The 24,425-nt window shown below is 41.4% G+C and overlaps 1 protein-coding gene across 1 annotated transcript; it reads left to right on the top strand.

Annotated features, from left to right (window-relative positions):
• Positions 1-1,486: 1,486 nt before the first annotated feature.
• On the top strand, positions 1,487-23,553 carry arid6 (AT-rich interaction domain 6). The gene is made up of 7 exons (XM_050053370.1): positions 1,487-1,901; positions 17,780-17,893; positions 18,736-18,892; positions 19,369-19,421; positions 19,649-19,746; positions 19,830-19,986; positions 21,895-23,553. Exons 2-7 carry the CDS (start codon positions 17,882-17,884, stop codon positions 23,248-23,250), a joined length of 1,833 nt encoding a protein of 610 aa, XP_049909327.1. The 5' UTR covers positions 1,487-1,901; positions 17,780-17,881; the 3' UTR covers positions 23,251-23,553.
• The last annotated feature ends 872 nt before the right edge of the window (positions 23,554-24,425 follow it).

The following is a 24,425-nucleotide window of genomic DNA, read 5'->3' as shown; positions in this document are numbered from 1 at the left end:
ACACACCTTCAAATATGCCATGAACCCCTGTCTCACTCTGGCATTATGTTCAGGTAAAATGGGACAGCTTGTTTGCTGAAGTGGGACAGTCATTCTTAGATTATAAACAGGCTCCTTTGCTACTTAGTGAATGCAAAACTCAAACGCAAAACAAGAAACAACTATGTAATTCAAAATGTTTGGGCACAACAGGCTATTTCAGTTTGACAATGTAATACGATTACAACACAATAATCGCATACAACTACATGTAACAGATAACTAATTATTTTTGATCAACATTTCATTTCAGTCTTGTCAAAATATTAATCATGTAATCAGAATAATAAAAACTCAACAGGATGAAGTAAAATAAAATTATTTTCAGTCATGTAGCCTATTATTCACTCTTGTCCAAAAGTCGCTATCTTATGTCTCTATTTTTATCACCATTTTATTTCAGTCATTTCAATATTTTAATCATGTAATCAGGGATCAAGAAGTTTAGTCACTAATAGGGTATAACACTGAAAAATACTAACGCTGTTTGTCAAATTAGCCTAAATGATAGACCTGTTTGTATGTTAGTAAGATAGTCTAGATTTGGTCTAATGTCTTTGTCTGACTGGAGTTTGTAGACTACAATCAGATGTGCAAGGGTGGTGGTGGGTGGGGGACTTGTAGCAGGAATCAGGTGTGGGGTGTGACTTATTGGCATGCCGATAACAATTAATTATAGTTAGTTTTATAGCATCACTAAAACATAAATGGTGTCCCACTTTACCTGAACAATGCCCACCCACATGACCTAACATGTCAGTTGTATGATGTAGTGTGCTGTGTAGTTTTCCAGGCCAGGTTTTCCAGTTGAGTAAATTAACAAAACAAAAAAAAAAGTGGTTACTGCTGACAGTAGTTGACTATTTAAAAGAGGCAGGTGTCTGCAGAATGTTCTGTGTCACACAAGTGACGATCCTCTCCGTTCAGTCAGTGTTTAAACTCCACCTTCTAGTATCAGCTCAGCTTGCATGGAACCTTGACCAAAGTGATACAAGGAAAAGAAACATACCAGGTAACAGGTACTATCTACAACTTTTAAAGGTCCAGTCTGTAGGATTTAGGGGGATATACTGGCTGGAATGGAATATAATGTAATAACTATATTTTCTTCAGTTTATAATCACCAGAAAATAAGAGTTGTGTTTTCATTACCTTAGAATGGGTCGTTACAGGGAGCAGGTCCTCGTCTACAAAGATGTAGAACATGTTGAGCCACCATGTTTCTACAGTAGCCCAGATTCAGGTTCACAGATTCACGTTTTCGCATCGGCCGCCGTAGCTGGTTGCAATCTACAGTCCTCGCCGCTAGATACCACTAAGTCTACCGAAATCTTACACCTGTTCCTTTAATAGAAAACCAAATGAATGATTTAAAGCAAGTCGAGTCAGGCCATGCTGTACCATGTAGTGGAAATGAGATATTGGCTACGGTTACATGATAGCTTCACATTCGGAATGAAATAAATCTGAATGAAATCATTCGGAATTAAAGTTTTTCCAGGTAGTTTACATGAGAAATATTCATTCCGAATGAGGGTTTACATGGGAGATCAGTTCAATCGCCTTTATTCAGGTCTGCGCAAGGTTTGGGGCAGGGAAGGTTTCTGATTGGATAGGGGGCGGGGCGGATGTTACGTGTTTACGTTTACCGGAAGAAAACACTGTATAGTCCTCGCTCCGGATAACAAGATGCTTGACGACGCCGTTCTTAGTGCGTTTTTCGGGCTTGTTTTGCTTATATTCTTGAAGCAGCAGTACGACAACAACCTTGTTCTGCTAATGCTTCGTCTGTTGAGGAAGAGAAGGGAGGTAGAAGGTCGAAGAAGGGAGATAGAAGACCGTGCTGTGGCGAATGGAAACCAGTGAGTGCAACAAGTCCGACTGCTCTATCTCAGCCTGTTGCTATGCAGCCCGTTGCTATGCGCGCTATATACGTCATCGCGCCAGAAGGGCAAGGAAACGAGCATGCGCAGAAAGACCGGAATGAATTTAAAGAGGTATGAGTGTATACATGCACACGAAATTCTTTCATTCGGAATGACAAACGGAATAAACCACCCCCTTTAATCGGATTTAATTTTCAATCGGAATGATCGTTTACATGACCACTTTTAATCGGAATGGCCTTTCATTCTGATTAAAAGTGGAATTAAACTGTGCATGTAAACGTACTGACTGTAGGATGAAAGCACAGTATTTTAAGATGCCTGCATTTGAACACTAATAAAGCTGTCCAGATGTTTCTCTTTCTCTTCACTGTGACAAATCCCCAGATTACTGTTCTGAAATACCATGCTCCCCATCCAAGATACAAAACAGAATTTGAGCAGGCCCACATCTGCAGAGAGACAGTCACACACGTTACACGTACGTGCTGTTTGTTTGTTTGTTTGTTTTTATTAGTGCAGTGAGTCATGCAAGTTCCAGTGTGTTGGATTTGAGCCTGAGTGACTCAACCTTTTTCAAGTAAATAGAACCTCCCGTCATTGGTATGTGTATCTCAGTTTCATAGATAATGATAGGCATCTGAATACATTATCAGCTATCCAATGGATGAAAGATAGCATATTTTACATATGTTTGAGCTGATAAGACAATTCATGCCCATTTCAGAACATAATGCATAATGCAATGTGGTTCATGCATTTAATGCGGGACTAATTTGGCACTGGTTTCAGGACAAGGTATAAATCAGCACAAATGAAGAGAGAGAAAATATATCTTTTTAAAAAGGTTATAAAAATTCTGGTTATAATTACATATATCATAATGTTTCAACCAAAGCAATTACAAATTACATGTTTTTTTTAATCAGGAAATAACTTTTTCATTGACAAATTTCTGTCTAATTTATCATTAATCATATCATTAATCATATCATTACCAGAGACATCATAAATTTGCTTCTCATCTCTCAGCACTAAACACAGCTGTCTTTTTTTGACAGGTTAAATATGATGGAAAAAGAAAAGTGTTTCATTCTGAGAATCAGGAAGACAGTTCCTTCATGAGCACTGGGAATTAGAGAGAGGCATTGATGGACAAAGAGTGAAAGAAATGAACTGGATAACATTTAAAAGAGAAAAACAAAAAGAAGGAAATACACATTGCATTTCTACATAGTTGACAGTTCATTTACACTGAAAGTGCATGAGGAAGGGATATTTTAAAAGCCAGCAGGAACCGGAGGAGGAATGGAGGAATAGCCACAGCAAGCAAAACCTGTTTCAGTGTTCATGTGGGCATGTGACTATTCTTTTAAGTCACACTGGTTATCCTTGTTATGTCCACCAAGAAGGTCATGTATGTGGTTCAATTTGTATGCCAGTCTGTTTGTGTATTTGTTTGTTTGTGAGGAGGATTACAAAACAAATACTGTTCCAGTTTTCCTTAAACTTGGTGAAAAGGTGTAGCATGGGCCAAGGAAGAACCGTTTCAACTTTTGAGCAGATCTGAATCAAGGGGCGGATGAATGCATGTGGAATTACAACTTCCAGTTTTGTCATGTTATGCTATTGGTCCAAAAAATCTTTTCCAATGGACTTACATTGTGAAAGAGACTTCTGTCAATCAATCACTCAGTCTGACATCACAAGCAAGCGTGGAGGTTGCTGAGCCAAAATAGGAGCAACTAGTTGTAGCATTGCAGTGCCAACAACAGCAACGTTAATGGAGGTGAGCTCAGTCATCAGGGTGACCTGGGAGGAAAGGGGGGCCGAAGGGTTGGTTTTACACTTCCTCAAAGAGGCCGTCCCACCACCATGGGTTGGAGTGAAGTTATCAGTGATGCTAACAGCCTAACTAGTGCATGCCAACAATGGCGACAGTGCTGACAGAGCTAGCAGTGGTATTATATGGTGGTGCTCATATCATCCTGTACCCTTTCCTGTACTCGCCCAGCTTGGGTAGTGTGCAGTACAGAGCAATTGCAATTAACTAGCCAGTAGGGATATGAATAATAGTAGTTTGCTGCTAAATTAATGTCCTGAATGTCTTTTACTGCACCTCCAATATTGTGAGATAGCACATTTGGCCTTGGTAGAGGTCTGTGCTCTGTGAGTGCCCTTCTATTTTGTTGTGTGAATGATTTAGGTGAGATTGAAAACAAAATCTATTTCATATTTTATTGCCCATTATATGATGATGTACTTCTTAGTAAAATGTCCTTAATTTCCATTGACCTCTTCTGGTATGAAGCCACGTGTGTGTAACACCTGATCACCAGTGATTTACAGTGCATGTTGTGTCATGGCAAGATTTAAGGTTGGTCCAGTCAATTAGCCACCCGCTTATTACCTGGCCTGTGTTTTAGCTCCTTTCAGAACCCTTCCGTGTGGGTGGCAGAGTCAGACAGCGACTGCTGTGTTCCTGGAATAAGTACAATGCAACCAAGTACAATGCAAATGGACTACTTGATGAGAAACCCCATGAGAAACACTGAACTGTTCTTTCGAAAAATGAAAGTTGGCTTTCTGGCTTGTTTGATTGATCTGTTGTAGGATGCGATGTCTGTATTTATTATTTATCACAGCTGACTTCAATCATTGCGTTGTATTTTATCACTGTGCAAATAAAGATAAAATTAAGTTTAAAGCTTGTCAATGAAAAACAACACAGCCACACCAGAGAACCAGTAAAGCTGAATCTTGATAAAATATTTATCCACTACTCAAATATTTATTTTAGTGATTCATGCACAATTAAATAAACAGATCTCTGAACATAATCAATCTGGCTTAGACTGTTTGATCTCTTACTCATGCATCCTTACAGTGTTTAACAATGGTCATTTTTCTTTCTTGATTTCTAACCCTATGCATTATGATAAGAAAACATAATGTATTATAATTTTTTCAGGGGGTATGTTACCAAAATGAAAAAACATTTGACAATATTTTATACAATACTCATGGAAAATATTCAAAAATCTTTCAGTTTAACATTTATGCCATCTGAAATTGAAAAACATTAAAAATTAACTCTTTTCTTAAGTTTGTTTGTCTGAATTTTACTCTCGGGCAACATTGCACCACTGTGGAACAGCCCATAGCAATGACTGTGTTTAAGAGTGTCAGTACTGTATATTTCAGCAAACTTTACATCAGCAGTTTAATAAGCTAAACTATCATGACCCTTTTCAAAATAAAGCGGTGAGTTCTATTTCAATCAATGATTATTTATGTGCCTTTCCTGACATACTGTATGATGCCACCATTTGTTGTGTTGCTGCTGGGTTGTTAGCAGCTTCTTGTCCTCCAAACTTCTAAATTCTAATTCATCCCTGCTAATATCAACTGGGAGTACTAATTTTACCCTCTTCCTTTTTGAAGAGTCATCAAATAATATTGGATTTATTCTGTAAATGGAAGAAAAATGTTTGTAAAATATGTAGTCTGCTCTGCAGAGAGGACTCACAAAGTGCACTGTTACAGTAGACTATACTGTGTCACAGGCTGAATTCAATTAAAACTTATATTATCAAACTTATCCAGGTTAATCTATAGAGATTAAAATAAATTATGATGAGTGTTATACGTTTGAATAGTATAGTAACCTAAATAACTGAAAACTGTCATGGTTGGATTCCATAATGGTACAATGTTGCTTCACGGCAACATTTGTATGTTAACCATTTTCTATGACTTAATTATCAAATAAAGTATATGAAATGATTAAAAAGCAAACTTCATTTATCTATTATTGTAAATCCATTTCTTTCCAGATTGGAAGACCATTTTCGTAGAGAGAGTTCATGAAGTTGAACCATGTGAGGGAGGCCCCAAAAACAGGACTTGACATGACCTCCAGAGAGTTACGTGACAATGTTAACAATGCTGCTGGTTTCCTTAGGGTCCTGGCTCTTTGTTAAAGTACTGCAACATGGTTGAGGATGTGATGTGTGAGTGTAAACAGCCGATTGGTATGTTACCTACAAGCAACACAGTACCATAGAGGGTTGATGCTAAGATGAAATCTGAAGATTGAGTCTATTTTTTTCCTCTTGCATGGTCAGACCTTCAAAGATTTTTGAAAACAATGGCAAGATTGTAACTCTTGTTTTCAAATCCTTTTAAGGTCACAGACACAAACTTCTATACCTTCCCATCAAATGCACCAATTAGTGTTCTGTACCAAATACTTTTTGTAGGTACATCAATGATGATCATACAAGTATGTGATCATCAAACAGCTCTTGGATTGTTCCCAAAGATTCATACTTAAATTGTGCCCCTTTTTAATAGTGAAAAATTACAACTATAAATGGATGGCAATTTTCTAGTTTAATCTGCTTTGCCACCAGAGGTACATAAGTATGTCTGGAAAACTGCAACTGGCCTATTTTCACTGCAGACCTTTTGACACGGCGTCGCAGGAAAAGCACAGGTGCAATTAGTTAACATTGATGTGCCAGTTCCAGAGAGGCCAAGTAATTAGACACACCTGTTGCTGAATCTGCATCAATTAAAGTAACATCTACTGCTTTGCTTTGATGGATGAAGGTGATATGGTTGCAGTGCACAAATTACATTTTTTGTGACATGAAATAAATAAATGGATAAACACATTTTATGTGCCTGTAGGGAATATTTCTTTATGCCCATGACTATATATTTAGTATAAAAAGTAAAAGTAAAAGTATCTTTTACACTGCATGTGTTGGCAAATCTTTGATAATCAACTTGTTATGAGTTCACAGACACCAAATACTTGATTGTGCTATAGTTTCTTAGAAACAGCTGTTTTATGATCATACCATGTTTAGTCTTTGGGCACATGGGACTGCTGTTTTTTCCCCCTAAAATACATAGAAGTGTATGGTAAACAGTACTCCCATGTGCCCAACTAGTATAGAAAATTGCTGTAAAAGTTCGACTGATTTTGAAAATATTTTCAGATTTGTGCCTTTAGGCAAGTCCAGAGCTCACTTCCTTCAAAAGATATTAAAAATAGCAGTTAGTGGCACAAATGGAATAACAATGTACACGGCCTGTTCTCACTCCCAACTCGTCAAATACTGACACTTAGACACACAATGGACCTTGGCGGCAGACGACGATGTACAGAGGCCCCCATAGCGGTGGTATGATACGCACCGGCCAGCAGTCTCTGACGCTGAAAGCAAACACTGTAGTATGAACAGCAAGAAAACCTGGAGGTTATGAATATAACCAATGTTCCCTGAGGGAGGGAAACGAGGTACAACACATTAGTATGGGGATTGCGTCCTCGCGAGACCAACCTGAAGAAACTTTTTCAACATGCCTATCAAGGCCAATGAGACTGTCGCAGGCAGGGGAAGTCCCGCCTTCCCTTGGGGCTATAAAATACCTTGCACAGTCTCATTTCCTCAATCTAAACTGCACTTCACCGAGCCTAATGAAAAAGGCGGTGAGGGGCTAACTTGTGTTGTACCTCGTTTCCCTCCCTCAGGGAACATTGGTTATATTCATAACCTCCAGTTCCCTTTCGGTCGGTACACTCGGTACAACACATTAGTATGGGGATTTATCATCACGCCCCGAGACGCCCCTGCAGCTTGACTGAGAAGATCCAGCTCAGCAGCAACCGTGATGTCAGTTACATCACCTCCCTGCTGAGAGCACAGACTGAGTGAAATCCTGAGCTGTCACATCCAGACAATAAAATGTCATAAATGTATATGGAGAGACCCAGCTTGCCGCTGAACATACATCCTCCACTGAAACTCCTTTAAACAGAGCCCTTGGTATTCGTACACAGTGCCTTCGTAACCAAACGCAGAAACTGTCTGTGTTTCGGCAGTATTGCTATGTGAAAATATGCGTCCTTTAGGTCCACTGTAGTACACCAATCCCCCGGTCGGACGGATTGCATCACCTGACGTAAGGTGAGCATCCTGAATTTAAATTTCCTCAGGTGTCTGTTTAACTTCCTTGGATCAATGATCGGACGGAGGCCCCCATCCTTTTTTGGAATGACAAAGTAGTGGCTGTAAAATCCGCACTGAGTCTCGTGCAAGGCCCTTATTGCTTGTTTCGCCAAAAGTGTGTGAATTTCCTCTCTCAGTATTTGGGCCGAGGACGGATGTATGGCTGATACCACAACACCTCTGAATAGTGGAGGACGTGAACTACAGTTCCCATAATCCACTTCAACGCTGCGCATGCACACCAGGGGGCCTGCCTTGCGGCCAGCCTGCCGAGCATAATCATTTGTGGTATAATAGCGCCCTCTGCTGGTAGGCCAGCGCGCCAGCCGAGTGGAGTTTGAGAGAGTGGTGCGGACGAGGTGTTGTCTCCTCGTTTATTTCCGCCATATGAAGTTTTTGAGTGGGGCGAAAACAGCCCTTTATTAACACACGGGTGCTCTGAACATTGTGAACACAAAAACATGTGACTGTTTCTTTGGTAACTGCACAAGGACAACATTTTCCTTTTGTGGCATAAATAACAAATGACGATGTCTGCCCCGGTGACTCGGGATTTGTGAGTGCAGGGGGCTGTATGTGTGTGCTTGGGTGCAACTGTATGCTTAACCGGGGTTTTTTCAACACCGGAGCAAACTGTAAGTGAGGCATCTCTCGGTTTAGCCCTGTGGGTCGAGAGTCCATGAAATGCGGGGAGACAACGGGTGCACCCTGCCCGCTCGTCTCCCCCGCCGTCCCAGGGAGAGCTAGGCGGAAGACTGCTTCCTCCCTGTCCCTGTGTGGGACGATTTTGGGGCCACTACCTGCCTCGGAACAAAACGTTGTTTAGTCCAAACTGATTGTTTCGGCTGGGGACGCGGCTCCGGTGTAGCTGATGGCCGTTGATGAGAGTAATCCTCCGGGGAGGGTCTCTTCTGAGCAGGGTGCCGAGTGAGGGAGTGTTACTGGGGACGAGGGCGTCTCTGGTCACTGCACAGCTGCAGATGCGGCTGGGCGTACGCGCACTGGGGCATGCTCATTCGCAGAGCCTCCTCCTGCTTCTTCCTCTGGTCACAGCGAGTCTGAATTTTATCCAGAGCCTGTCCGAACAGCCCGGTGGGTTCAACCGCCTGGTGGAGAAATTCAGAGCGCTGCGTCTCGGGGAGCTCAGTTAGCGTTAGCCACAGATGACACTGAGCTACCACCGTCTCGGCCATGCCCTTCCCCAGGGCCATGGCTGCCATGCTGGAGAGACGAAGAATGAAGTCGGCGGTCCTGCGCACCTCATCCAGCGCTCCAGCTGCATTCTCCTTCTTTACCAGAGCTTCATGCAGCTCCCCTAACATCTCAGCCTGGTATGCCTGCAGCATAGAGGCCGTATTCAGCACACAAGCGGTTAGCCCCTGGGCGCGGTATATTTTCTTGAGCTGGGAGGCGGAGAATCTGCACTGTCGGCTGGAGAGAGTGGGCTTGCTGGTCGCTAAATAGGGCTTTGGCGCCAGGTGCACTGCCAGCGTTTCATCCATAGGAGGGATGTTGGTTAGTCCGGCAGACTCCATTCCCTCCAAGTCCAGGAATTGGGAAAAAGGCAGGGAGAGCGGGGCCTTGGGGTATGCCAAGGTCTGCGAAAGCTCAAGTGTAAAATCGGGGAAGACGGTAGTTTGTGTCTCACCGTTGCCAGCTGCTGCTTCCTCCCTCTCCCTGTGATCAGCATCCTCTTCTCCCTCTCCCTCCACTTCGCCCTCTGTGAAGCCGCCCGAAGCGGCTAGAGAGAGCTCATCATCAGAGGGCACACGCAGCGGCGCATTATCCAGTGTGACGGTGAAATCAACCGCGTCCTCCTCCATGCCCACGTAGTTGGTGGTAGGGAGTATCTCGTCCATTTGGTCCACCCAGGACTGTCCCGCGCTGCACTTGAAGCTCAGGCCGTCAAACTCCAACTCCATGGGTGACTTGGTGACCTCGGACAGCATGGGGTCCCCGAGAGCAGCGGATTTTCCCAGCGCCTTCGACAGAAAATTTACACGTCTCTCCAGGGTCGATTTCCGGAGCCGGCGACAGTGCGCACAGGACTCCGGGTTAGCAAGTGCCGCTTTCGCATGCAACATGCCAAGACACACTGGGCAGGTGTCGTGCGTATCCATCTCCGACAGGGAAAAACCACAAGCACTCGGGCATGGACAGTACTTGGACTTCCTAGCTGAGCTAGCCTTGCTAGACCCACTAGGAGAGTGCCGTTTCTTTACTGGAGCCATTCCGCTTCGCTAGTTAGCAAGCTAAACAGGCGAGTCATTAGCTGGAGTTAAACTTTTTGGAATGGGAATTTGTTAGCGTGGCTAAACAAACAGTCCTTAGCTAGACTAAACAGCAGAGGGACGGCTAGTTAGCAAGCTAAACACGCACGTCGAAACTGGTATTTGTTAGCACCGCTAAACAAATAACCGTTAGCCAGGCTAAACGAGAGAGCAGCAAGTTAGCAAGCTAAACAAGCGCAACGCAGAAACAGCCTTGATAGCGACGCCCTGGGTAGGGAGCAAGCTCACCTCCTGTGGACAGTTAAATCGCTTGCAAGTGTTCTGCAGGACTCAGGTTATGCGAGGTGAAGTGCAATAAGATTGAGGAAATGAGACTGTGCAAGGTATTTTATAGTCCCAAGGGAAGGCGGGACTTCCCCTGCCTGCTACAGTCTCATTGGCCTTGACAGGCGTGTTGAAAAAGTTTCTTCAGGTTGGTCTCGCAAGGACGCAATCCCCATACTAATGTGTTGTACCGAGTGTACCGACCGAAAGGGAACTGCCTAGGGCGAGTAGGAGATGAGGTAATGGGTCAAACAAACTCCAGAGTTTCACGCATGAGCCTGCTGTTTGAGTTATTTTAATGACAAGGCAGCTCGCTAGTTTGTGTAGCATGCAATGCTAGTTATGTATGTCACATGACATATTTTACATGACGTTACATTAGGGTTAGTTACATTATTTATTTTAAGCCAAACCACGTTTTTTTCTAAAACCCTAACCACATGCTTTTGTTGCCTAAACTTAAAGGGATAGTGCACCCAAAAATGAAAATTCAGCCATTATCTACTCACCCATATGCCGATGGAGGCTCAGGTGAAGTTTTAGAGTCCTCACATCACTTGCGGAGATCTCAGGGGAGAGGGGGTAGTAACAACTACACATATTTGAAACCACAAAATATCTCCATACTGCTCGTCCGTAGTGATCAAAGTGTCCTGAAGCCCCGACATAAAAAGTTGTTTGGAAAAACGTCATTTGAACTCTGTTTTTAGCCTCATTGTAGCCTGCAGCTCTAACTGCCTCTCTGTGCACCGCGCTCACGTGTGCGCTTGCGCGAGACCATGAAACATGGGCACCACGTTCATGTGTATTCACATGCTTTCGCCAGTCTCGCGTGCAAGCGCACACAGGTGAACACGGTCGAAGTCTAAAACTGATGCAAGAGGGTATGTAGTGCACCATATTTTGATGTGTAGGGCCACTGATATAATGTTTGTGTTTGCCAAGTTGGGATGAGAGCATGTTGATATGCAGCAATAATATTTATGATAAAAATGTCTCTTATTATTATAGACTATAAAAATATGGACAGAGCTACCATGATGTCACCCATTGGCTTATGGACTTGAGTTCAAGTTGCCATCTTGTTTTTTGGGGGGGTTTTTGGACCTAGAAGTGACCATATATGGTCAAGAGGCTGGAGCTGTGGAGGAGTGAGAGGTGGATCTGACTGAAAAGCCAGGGACACTATCAGCAGACCTGTTCTTAATCATGCACAACTTCAAGCCTTAGTAAAATGTAAACAGGTGAGCTATATAAATTAACCCCCTGCACAGCTTTGATGAATGTTGAAATTAGCCATAGAGACAAAAACGTTTTTGCAGCAGGCTGTAAACATGTTTATTTATGTTGTAAAGTTGAGCATTTCAACATGGGGGTCTGTGGGGAGTGACTGGCTTCTCGAGCCAGCCTCAAGTGGCTGTTCAAAGAACTGCACTTTTTAGCACTTCCATGTTGGCTTCATTTTTCAGTCCAGAGGTGAACGCTTGGTTTTTATTAATGTGCTGTGAATATTCCACTAAAGTTATCTTATTCAGTAGAGTTTAGTAAATAGTATGAATAGGAAGTGTTACTTAAAGCCACAGTGTGTAGGAATTTCTCCCGTCTAACGTTGAAATTGTATATTGCATTCAAATGGATAGCGCACTCTAGCGCCTCACCTTTTCAAACGTGTATTGCAACTACGGTAGCTGGCGTGTACCAAAAAACTAGGATAACATTGATGAAACCATGTTATCCTTACGTTTCAGTGCCACCGGGCTCTTACACAGACATATGGGACGCGAGTTGACACACCCCCTCCTCACCATGCTGGCTGTGTTTACAACGTAGGACTGTTGGGGCGGTGTAAATTGAAACACACCAATCACGTCTTGTCTTTTGACAACTGACCTCACACACCTCATCCCTCTCCTCGCATCGCTGCGCCGCTGACAGCGGCACTGGCCTGTGATTGAATCGGTCTGGCCTGCCTGTTGGGAAAAAAATGACAGGCAGGCCAGCAGGCCAATCACAGGACAGCGCTTCGGGAATAGTCCCAGTTCTCCCTATGTGCAGTCCATGCCTGACTCTTAGCATGAATTAGGCCAAATGAAATGTTCCTTGAGACAAAAATTATAGGCTACAGTACAGTTAGCCCGTCACTTACCACCGCTGTCTATGCGCTATAGGCCTACAAAGCAAACTACTGATGGAGGTAGTGGGTATACAACCATCACATATGCTAACCAAGCCAATGAAAAAAGCTAGCTGTAGGCTAATTTAGGCAGTAAAGTTTACTTACCTGTCGAGAAGAAAACAGGCAACTTCAGCGTCCCTTTTAAAACCTTTCTCCTTCAGCAGCTCTCTCCACCTGGGAAAGGCTACCCCAATGTTGACTCTCGTTTTTTGAATTTGCTGGTCACGTTGCCTTTTTGATTCCCTTTTGCACTTTCTTGGCGGCGAGGATTCCGTCTCCCGTGATGCTGCATATGCATGATCCTGCATTATGCTCAAAGAGTGGGACTTTGTTATGCTGCAGTAGTGCCGGCTTTCAAATTTGCTGGGGTAGTAGCGAAGCGCCTCTTGCTCCTCTCCTTCGGCTTCTCAGCATGCTGGCCTGGCTCTCAACGAAAACACAGAAGACGGGGCTGTTCCCTGGTAGTGCTATATGTCCCTTGCTGGCGGATGTGTTTTCAAGATGGCGAAGCGTTATGGAACCCCCCAAACGACTTACCCGCACAATGTACAAACAAATCCGAAATTCTCCTTTTAAGAGAATAAGTCACATTATTGGTGTAGGTAATAATACACCAATGATGACATATTTATGACTGCAGACATCGATTTTTGCCAATAAACAACTGAAAATGCTACACAATGTCCCTTTAAGCTTGTTGGTCAATCTTGAGCGGAACAAAGTCAGTAAACCTAACGGATCTCATTCCTTTTGAATAGCAATACACATTGTCTCACTGCCAGAGTGATGATGTCGTGGGATTAATGACTCAGTGAACAAATAAGAGTGGATTAAGTGTTTGTAGAAACAACTTTCCTTTTTTAAAGGATATAGTTGTCTAATTTTTGTAACACCACCATAAAAAATCAGCTTATGAAAAGACCTCTTTGCCATTTGTATCAAACATGCTGACAAGAACAAATCTCATGTTTTCGCTACAACATGGCTAATACCACAGAGGCAATAAAAGTAGTAACATACTGTTTTGTTAAAGTCCAGGAAGCCAATTCCAGGAACTGTTTGGTTAATCTTGTCAAAGAGATTTTATCATGAGCTGTCTCGTTCAGGAAATGTCAACACATTTTTTCCCCCAGTAAAGGTGTGTATTGGGATCCTGAAACATGATATCATACAGCAAGCTGCCATTCTTTTACTTTTGCATTTTAACAGTGCAAAAACTGTGGTGTTTCACGTAACTGAATCTGTTGTTAGTCAGTTCATTTTGAAGCTGTGTCCATACTAGTGGGAAGAAAAATCTCCAAAACAAACAAACAAACAAACAGCAATACATTTACCAAACATGTCCTATTATTATTCAGTAGAAATAGAGCAAACTGGGCTTGCATTTGGAGTCCTTTCTGGAAGTTCAGTATTTATCGCCATTTTAGCCCTGGGTGGATCAAAGAAAAATATCTTTCAGATACTCAAATGCCAACATACACTCACTGAAAGCTACTTTGCCAGTCACACATTTGGCTCTGTCATTTTGTTTTAGATTGGCATGATATGCTCTGGGTGTGGTTTTATACAAGTTATCATAGTCTGTCCTGAGATTCACAACAATGAGCAGGAAATGGCTCAATAATGGCAGCACCAGAGAATTTTTTCTCACTGGAAATAGTTCAGGGCTTAACTATTTATTGGTGGAGCTATGGAATTTGTAGTATATACAAAACAAGGTTAGCTGGGGACATGTGGCATTCTATTTTATCAATCAGCAAATGCTTCAGTTTTTTTAAAAATTGAAATTATGATCTGACTGGTAGATAGGAGCCAAGGACAACTCTGGAAAACTCCTAAAACAGAATAAGAGAGAAACTGTAGAGCTCACTTCTCAACAAACATACAACACAAAGAGATGATGCAGACAAAAAAAGTTACTTATTTAGTGGCAGAATATTTTAGCTCTGACCTTACTATTTACTATTTCTGATTTCTTTTTTCAGGGGTACTAATTAATCAGAGGACCCCATTTCTGAGTTTGTTTCTGAGGAGCTACTGAACACAGATGATCTCCACACGATCTCCTCCGCACCTCCTCTTGACTCTGTTTTCAGACTTTAGAAAATCTAGCCCGTGATGGGAGACTTGGGCCAATCACAGGTCATTTCAGAGAGAGGGCGTTCCTGTTGGCTGTTCTACAAATGGAGATAGGTGTGCATGTTACTTCAGATTCAATGGAATCCTGCAGAGAAAGTTACTATTCCTGTATTGCCTACACTGCAAAGCAACCCAAACAAGGAAATGGACTTATCAAAAAGAGAGTTCAAGAGTCTAACAAAAAAATGTTATAAAACAGATGTACACTGGGGAAGTGTTTCAGAGAGAGAGAGAAAAAATGTTGTTAATAGTTTAGTCTTTTGCTAACTGGAGCTAAAGGCTCATCGACGTGCCTTCAAGTTCATGTTTATGAAGCTAACTTTATCCAGAGCCTTGAATCAGAGTGTGTCTTTCACCTCACTCTCCACCACTACAGACCACTTTACCAGGAGGGACACCAGCCCTGGAGCTGTACCCCCCGTAACCAGCCACAGTAACCCAAATCCAGCCAGAATAAACCCCAGTTCTGGCCTCATCTTCCTAAAAGATCAGCAAACTTTCTGTTGCTGCTGTTACACAGGTTAAATCCAGTTCCGCTGCTGGCCACCAGCCTGCTGTGACACTCAGTGCTGGGAGGTTTGCTGGCTAGCTAAGCAATCCAAATCGGTGGGGAGCAAGGCGGAGGAACCATGGGGTAGCTAGCTAGCTAATTTTTGTCTCATTTGTAGTGCACGGCAAGGAGGTGCTGGGCAAATGTTCTGCTTGCAAATCTATAATGAAATAGGGTTAAATAAATCAATGTATGGGAAACACTGGGTGACTGTATGAATTGCATGCATATGCCCGTCATCATCTGGTGAGGGGGCTTAGAACAGAGGGGAGAGCTGCATGAGAAGGGTGTACTTTTAAATTTTGATGTTTTTTTTTTTCTTTTCCAGATTCCTGCTTACCCCAGCTTTATGTAAATACATCTTGCTTGACCTGATAAACATCAGTACAGACCGGGTATCCAGCGCACAGAAATTGTCATGGCACTTTGGAGCACCTTTGAAAACTGGCAGCTGAATGAAGTTAATCAGACTGGAAATTGTATGTCAAATTTTTGGCAATTTCCTGCTGGGGCTGAGCTAGCAGCACCTATGATGCTTAAACCTGAGAAAAAAAAATGAAGAATGATGATTGAATGTGCAGTATTGTAAAAGAGGTGCAGTCTTGTCAAGCTACTTGAATTTATTTCAGTCAATGTAAACAGTCTAAATGCACTGACACTAAAGTTGCCCCTCCCTGTATATACACAGCACGTCCAGGTCCATTTTTTCAATCATTGTCAACAGATTTCCATCACTTTTTTTCCCTCTACTTATAGACTGTTTTCTCCAGGCTGGAAACCATTTATGTTTTCTCTCTCTGGCTGGCTGACCACTTTAGCTCAACAGCAGTAACACAAGAAATTGTTTCTTCCAAGCTAAAGCCAAAACCAGTGGCCTCTAAGCTCCAAGCATCAGTATCGACCCAAACTTCTACTAAGTGTTAGTTCAAATACAGAGATGTAAATGTGTTGCTATACAGTGTCAGCATGAATTCTGTATGTGACAAGCTGAAATCAGATGAAACAGAATGGAGCAACTGGCAACAAAGAATTGTAGTCATCCAGAGCTTAAGAGGATAACATAACTTTCACACATTCATCTTCCTTCCAGTATCCAGGTCAGGCTTCTGCACATGCATTCTTGCAGGTTCAACACAATGGACTAACAGTTACATAATGTTCTGTTTTGATAGGGCCAGTGCCACACCCAGAGAACTCCCCGGACCTGAACAACATTGCAGACAGAATCAAATCAAAACACGCTACTGGATCCAAGAAGTGATCATGAGAAGAAATAGCACATCATCGCTTAACAATCATCATAGTTCCTGTTTTATTGCATTCTCTGAGGCAACACCCTAATTTTTTCATTAACTTTAATCAGAATGTTGACAACAAAGATGATGCATGGCAGTGTACCCACCCAAACTGGGTGGGTCAGTAAAGAATTCAATAATGTGGATTACTTTTTGTGCCATTTGGGTGGTTTCCCAATGAGAAGTTTGACTATATTCCTCTGAGAGGTACAATTAAAACGACAAACAAAAACTATTTTTCCAATTCAAATAATTATTTAATCATAGCTTTGTGACATAAGACTAGTAAAAGACGTTTTTGTTTTCAATGTGTGTTAAACAAAAGACTTGGTGGAGGTGCGATTTTGGGTTTGCCTAATTATACCAATAAAACAGGGGACTGAAGGTTAAGGCAATTATATATCAATGGATGTCCTCAAAAAAAAACTCGTCATAACTGGAAATTAAAAAAACGGTGCTTATTATGGCAATTAAAAGAGCATTCTGCAGGCGAACTCTAAAAACTGGCCCATCACTTTCATGCAATGTGTTGTAACCACCTGGTATAATTAGACAGCTTTACAAAACTCACATTTCCTGATTCCACATTAGTAATTACCTTACTCAATATGGTGCTCAAACACATGCCACAAATACATTGGTTAACATCCTAATGCAATATTAGAATGCGACTTAACTTTGATAAATTTAACACCCACAGCTACAGTGTTCTCAGTACAAAAATCTGTTATTCATACACTAATCTCCCAATTATGAAATGTTAAATAACAACTGATATGTTTTAAGGGCTCTCATTTGTCCTCTAGTGATTGTCAACCCATAGATACTCTAATCTGACGTCTTTGAACGACACTCGCTGTAACTTGAATATGATGAGCACACATTTCCATTCATAATTCTGCCAATATATGTGGAATATTCCGCCACACTGTTTTTGGGAACTTGCTCAATAACTGGTTCAACTGGTCCAACGATAGCAATCTCAGCAGGAAGACATTGGAGTAAACACCCCCTCCGTCAGTTACCCTCATTGTCACACAGATACTATAGGGACAGGTGTGTGACTGACGTGACGTGACATGACATTAATAACTAGCTGCACTGATTTTTTTTTAGTCTCTTTTACCACACTGGAGGGAACACCAACCTGTGCGCCGCAACAGCTTGTCCGTTCATCATCAGGGCCATGAGATAATATGATCCATCCTTATTCTCCCAATGGAAACACAGGTAAGGAACAATATTTCGGATAGAGTTGCCCTTTCATTTTATATAACTGATACTTTTCGTGTACTAGAATTTTTAAAAATTGACTATCCTGCATTTTTCACCTTTGCTGTAAAAGAATACGCTGGTGTCAGTTGTTTCTGGGTAGCATGCATTTTGACTTGCAGAAGCTTTTTTTTAAAACAAATATTCTGTTTAAAAAGAAAAAGCAGGGAGTGAAGTGTTTGCTTTATTTTGAAAAGCACTGTCATATTTACATCATTAAATTCATGTTTAAAAAGCATGTATTTGATGATAGTAACATGATTATTGTAAATGAACAATAGTAAATGATAAAAAAAAACATAACTATATGAAAGTAACACAAATTCTGAATTAAACCAAAAAACAACTGGCATAAATAGATATTGAATGAAACAGATATTTAAAGTGTGATACTGACATGCCAGTTTACATCATAACAATATTAGAAAATAATGGAAGCTAGGGAATAGGGAGTGCATTGATGCCGTTTTTGAGTCTCATATCAATGGTCTGTTGTCTCAAGGGACACAGTTGACTCTACTGAGGCAAGTACAAACGTGATAAAATGCTGATATATGGTCAAAAACCTATATGTGTTTGACAATCATCAGTCAAGATGATGTGACCTCGAAACAGTGAGGCATTGTCACCAGAGAATCTTACGTCTTGCGGCATGTTTGGTCAAGTAGAGCTGTGCATCATATTCCAGATTAAGTTAAAAAAAAAAAAAGTTGTGATATGATCATGAAATACCTGAATATTACACATTAGTCTGGATAACCAGTTGAAAATCTCTCTTTTTTCTCTGTTCTTGTTCTCAGGCACGTATGGAAATGGCACGCAGAGAGATCCGAGAGGAGAGAACCAAAGAGCCGGTGGAGGAGCTCACCGAGGAGCAGTTTCTTAAAGACCTCTACCTGTTCATGAAGAAGAGAGATACACCCATAGAGAGGATCCCAAATCTGGGCTTCAAACAAAGTAATTATAAATATGATTCATTTTTATCACATTTTGAGACATAAGCTGTTTTAATGTATTACACTTGTTTTATGCACCAAAAAGTCTATAATTTGAATATTTTACATTGTACAGTTCCATGGTATTATGCACTCTAATGTCTTGACATAAATTAGATATTCTAATTGTGGTCATAGTAATCCTGATTTTAACCAATTAGTTGAATTATTCATAAGTTAATTAATGCAAAATAATCAATAATAATAATTCTCAAATGTGAGAATTTGCTGTCATTGTAAACAGAATCTTTGGGTGTATTGACTGTTGGTCAGACACAACAAACTATTTGAAGAACTACTGTTTTGTGACATTTTATGGAACAATTAATCAATCAGTTGAGAAAATAATGTGTAGATTAATCAATAATGAAAATTCAAATAGCCACACATTCTAATAAGAAGTGTATGTGATTTTGTATGTATTTACTTGTTTTTCAGTTGACCTGTTTCTGATGTTCAAGGTTGTCAGAGACTTGGGTGGCTACCACCAGGTAATCAAATATTTCCACTTTACATATTATATCTCATACTGTAGGTATCATTACTATTGTTAATATTACTAACAGTATATTCAATTTTGATGACAGTGAAATGACTATTTATTTAGTCATTTTTCTTCATTGTTGTTGTCAAAACTAATGCTATCACTGTACTTATAATATTGTAGATTATGAAGTCCCATTAGTAAAAGCCTTTGAAATATCATGCACTCTTCCAGGTGACAGCTCAGCAGCTGTGGAAACAAGTGTACAACACACTTGGAGGAAACCCACGAAGCACAAGTGCAGCCACCTGCACCCGCAGACACTATGAAAAGTGAGTTCAACAAACCATGTGGCTGACAGTGGGTTGTTTGTTTTCCTAACAGACTAATCTGATCCATGTGTTTCTTTGTGCAGGCTGCTCCTGCCATACGAATGCCACCTGACAGGCGTATTGGTGAATGTGTTGCCTCGTAATCCGCTAAAGCACTTCCACTTTGCCAACTACAGCAAAGAGCATGTTGATGGCCAGAGGCCAGCTAAACGCAAAATGCTATCAATACCTCTGCACCAGGTTGGTATTATTTTACACACATGCAAGATACAGAGGGCATAACAGAGTTGCTCAACACAAATTAAGACTGATGTGATAGTGTTTAAATAAATGTTCTTTATTACGATAAGCAGTAAATAATTACATCCTTAAATGGCTGTTTGGGTATTAAACACACATCAACTGGTATAATTTCAACACAATAATCATGATAAGCAGTTTATTCTCATAAATAGTATGGTTCTGTTGCAACAACAAAAAAAATCCCAATATTTGCATATTCCCAGTTAGTTAGACCTTTTTCTTTTATAGTGCATTGAACAATACATTAAAAAGAAATATGCTTAATTGATGAATATGTAGCTGGAGCCAGCATGTGATTAGCCTAGCTTAGCATAACAACTGGAAAGAGAGTGAAACAGCTAGCCATGCTATCAAAGGTAACAAATGCACCTACAGGCACCCCTAAAGTTTAATAATTAACAGGGTTGGGGAGTGATGGAATACATTATAGGGGTGCTGAGTAGCTCACCTGGTAGAGCAGGCGCTCCATGTATAAAGTCTAAGTCCTTGCCACAGTGTCCACAGGCTTGATGCCGACCCACGGCCCCTTGCTGCATGTCATCCCTTCTCTCCCTCCCACCTTACACACCCATGAAGTAATCTTTAAAATACAAAATATGAACAACTAGTCAATGTCTTTCAAAGTAGATTACTTAAAGGGATTACTTTATTTGTTTTTGTTTTATTTGCTCTAACACCACTCCAGCAAGCATCGGCTTAATTGAATTATTTTGTACTGCAATGTTTTCACTGAATGTAAGTGACACAGTGCTGCCACTTTGAGCTGAACTTTTCCTGTGGCTCGCTTTGAGAGCTCCAAAAAACACAAACTCAGCTGATCCATTAAGTTGGAAAAAGGGGATATAGATACATAACACCTCTTCATTTAAAAACAAATCCTGAATGAGGTAGCAGTTTGCTGGAGGTAGATTGTGTACAAACACAGAAAGATAGCAGGTACTCGCTCATCTTTTAAATGGTTACAATTTCAGTCGAGTGCTCAGCTGATGTTAGCAGTCTGATGGAACACATAATAAATTTAATTTTAGGGTATGTATTTAGTAATCTGTAGTTGGATAGGTTTTAAAAGTAACCCTTCCAACACATTGTCACCATGGATATATACAAACAACGTTGGAGGAGGGGCCCTGTTCTTTCCTATGAAAGTTGCATGAAGCCAAAAAGGTTCAACTGCTGCATATAGTATTACTCAGATGATCGGAACTGCTTTGGCACTGTGTGGCCCACAAAGCAGGCGCACTAGAGACTTCAACAGGCTGAGCCGGCTACTTCAGGTTTAGCACTCTACCTTGTATGGTGATAAAGTGATTCAGCTGTACAGCTCTTCTTGACTTTCCAAATGTGATCGGACCGATTGGATCAAATTCTGATAGTAAAACAAATCATTCCACAGGGGTTATGATGCTAAAAAAAAGTAGCTACTGATTTACTGAAGTCTCTTTTCCTATGTAAGTCTATGGGAAATGTCTTTTTGAGCCATAGGGCATTATGTGACGGATGTAATACATTGTTTGGCTGCTATGAAAATTGGCTTCCGATCCTGGCACACTTCCAGGGTCCCTGGTTGTATCTCTTTGTTTATTCTGTACAGTCTTAAAATCAGCAGTTCAACCTCCTGGGGTCTCTGCTGTTTGCATGACAACTGCTCCTTGGCAAGAAATAGTCAAGCACATAACCTCCCTTAAACCTACAACCTGCTGGCTGCAGTTTCATATTTAGCGTACAGACATGAGAGTGGTATCAATCTTTTTTATCAAACTCTCGGCAAAGAAAGCAAATAAGGATATTCCCCAAAATGTTTAACTGTTCCTTCAGCCTCTGACTGATCACTTGTCTTTTCAACAGAACCACCATAACCTCCAGTCAGACCCACGTGAGAGTGTCTTCCCTCTGCAGCTCCACTACCCTCACTACTATCACCCAAGCCATGCAGTTCTGCCCCCACATGTCCCTATGTCCTCCTCAGTGCTGACACCGCATAGCCCCCCTGCCTCCAAACCCTTGTTCACAATCCCTCCATCTTGTCTAAACCCAACAGACAGGGTTAAGGAGCCACTGGAGCAGCTGCGATTCCTGGCAGAACAGTACAAGACCACATCTGGATTGACTGAGCCTCTGAACCTCAGCATTAAAGCATCAAGGCGGGAAACCAACAGCAACCCCACCTCATCGTTCACCCCAACTTCATCCGGCAAGAACCCAAAGTTTTTAAATAAACCCTCACCTCTGTACACTCCTCATCGATCACAGGTGATGACAGATGATGGATGTGAGACACAAGGTGGGGATTCTGGTTTAGGAGATGCAGGGTATCCTGCAAGAGCTAATGAGGTATATATTGTCGATGGCAAAGCTCCAACAGCCTCCAGCAGCCCCACATATGACTCTGCTCAGACACTGAGAACGGAGAAAGGTGCCACCATAATGGCACTAAAAGCCAGCTCTCCAAAACCAGACTTTACAATCCGGCCAAAAGATGAGAGAGAGGGGAGTCCAGAAGTCAGGGAGCTCAGTGTCGGTCACATCCTGCCCAGCCTCCCTCGAGAGAACGGAGGCAAGATGGAAATCGAGGTACCGCTGTCTGTGTTTCATAACTGGCTCAGGCTGTGTGGATCCTCAGCCTTGATGCATGAAGCTAAGCAGCTATCTGCACTTCCTCCTCAGGAGGAACACCCTGGGCAAAGAAATTGTTCTGACACAGACGTCCTCCCTACCAACCTGACATTTCACATCAATCATCACGACCAGAGCTCAGCCGCTGAAGATCTGCGGCTGACGCAAAGGAATTTGCCAAGCCCCATACCAACCAGCCAGTTTACCGGTTATCAACACAATACAAGCCAAAATAATATCCCCACCTACAAGCCTTTGGCTTCAGGTGGTATTCTGAAAAGTGCCGCCAGCTGGGATGTCTATCCGGTTGATCAGCAGGATAATAATAACTCATACAGCCCCAGAGCCCCAAGTTGCTGGGATGCCTATGACAAAGAGTCCCAGACTTCCCTTATCCAAGTGAACATTAACTCAAGTCCCTGCTCAGTTCAGCAAGACTTTGATAATGAAAACACAGCCCAGGCAGAGAAGGAGAAGTCAGGCACGGGTCAATCAGCTGTACTAATGCTGAATCCCAGCTCCAACTCCCTGTTGCACTTCACAACTGAAGAGGTGATGAAGCTGAAGAAAATCATCTCCAGCTCATAGTGAAAATCAGTTCAGATAATCACACTGACACTCCAACACCACATTTAAGCTTACTCACGTTACATTGCTCTTTCATTTACTGTATGTTACTGAAGTTGTATGATCTGGTATATATTACATTCAGTTGTTACTCAATGCAAGTGTCAAATTAACAAAAATTCCAATCCAAAACAAACAGTTCATTCACATCAGAAGCAGAGCTTGATGTAAGGAGAATTTTCACCGTTTTTGGTTTTGTTTTTAAGCTTTTTCTGTACTGAAATATTACTTGTATATTACAGTAAATACTTTAATTGTAATGTAAATATAAATAAATTTAAAGTTTTGAAGTTTCATGACTCATTTGTTGATTGCATGATCCTTGGTGTCATGCTATGTGTTTTCACCTTAATCATTCAAAAAATAGCTTTTTATCCAGCTTATCTATCCATTCCTTTTGAGAGTGATCAGGTTGGAGAAGGTGTAACGAGCGAAACAGCAATTACTGCATTCGTATGCCTTGTTAAATAGAAAAATTACACCTTACAAGAGGTAGTGTTATTTAGGAGAAGGTGTGGTCGTTATTGTCGTAACATCTACGTAATTTTATTCACTCCTTTAAAGGCTGTGCACACCTGTGCAATTATACAGTTCCTTCACCAATCAAATGTCCAATGACAAACAAATAAACAGTGCTGCAATACTATTTATAGCTTCCTGTGTGGACTGAATGCTTTGTAAATATTTCATTTGCCACTAGAAGGGAGCATTGTCAGATTTCTTTGTTAAAAAGCATGGAGACATTTTGCTTTTTGTTGTGGCCTTTTTCTCAGCATTCAATGACGTACATATTCGGTATGAGAAATGAGACACGAGAAAACAGTCATGTCAAAAGGAGATACCTTAATTCTGCTTCAGTAAGCTTTGGTTTTATTTGTCTGTCATACCTGCGTGCTTGAAGCTTACATGTGCAGCCTACTATTATGTTATTGTTATTTCTTTAATTATTATTCTCAGATTCTATGTGTAATGTGTGGAATCTTCAGTTGTGACAACAAATAGAACCACCACTCCCATCACTGTAACTATAGACACTGGTAATTGCGTGCAAATTGCTCATCACCTAACACCATTACAGTCCTGTGATAACTATTATGGTTCATTGTCCTGAAAATGCATTACATTTGAATAGGGCT

The sequence above is a fragment of the Epinephelus moara genome, chromosome 9 (genome assembly GCF_006386435.1).
Source record: "Epinephelus moara isolate mb chromosome 9, YSFRI_EMoa_1.0, whole genome shotgun sequence".
Classification (NCBI taxonomy): Eukaryota; Metazoa; Chordata; class Actinopteri; order Perciformes; family Serranidae; genus Epinephelus; species Epinephelus moara.
Note: the sequence above shows the minus strand (reverse complement) of the source record. Positions and strands in the feature narration are given on the sequence as shown.

Coding starts and splice junctions, on each gene's coding strand:
- arid6 (XM_050053370.1), top strand. Junction 18,893..19,368: donor AAATCTGGGCTTCAAACAAA/GTAATTATAAAT, acceptor CTTGTTTTTCAG/TTGACCTGTTTCTGATGTTC. Junction 19,422..19,648: donor ACTTGGGTGGCTACCACCAG/GTAATCAAATAT, acceptor GCACTCTTCCAG/GTGACAGCTCAGCAGCTGTG.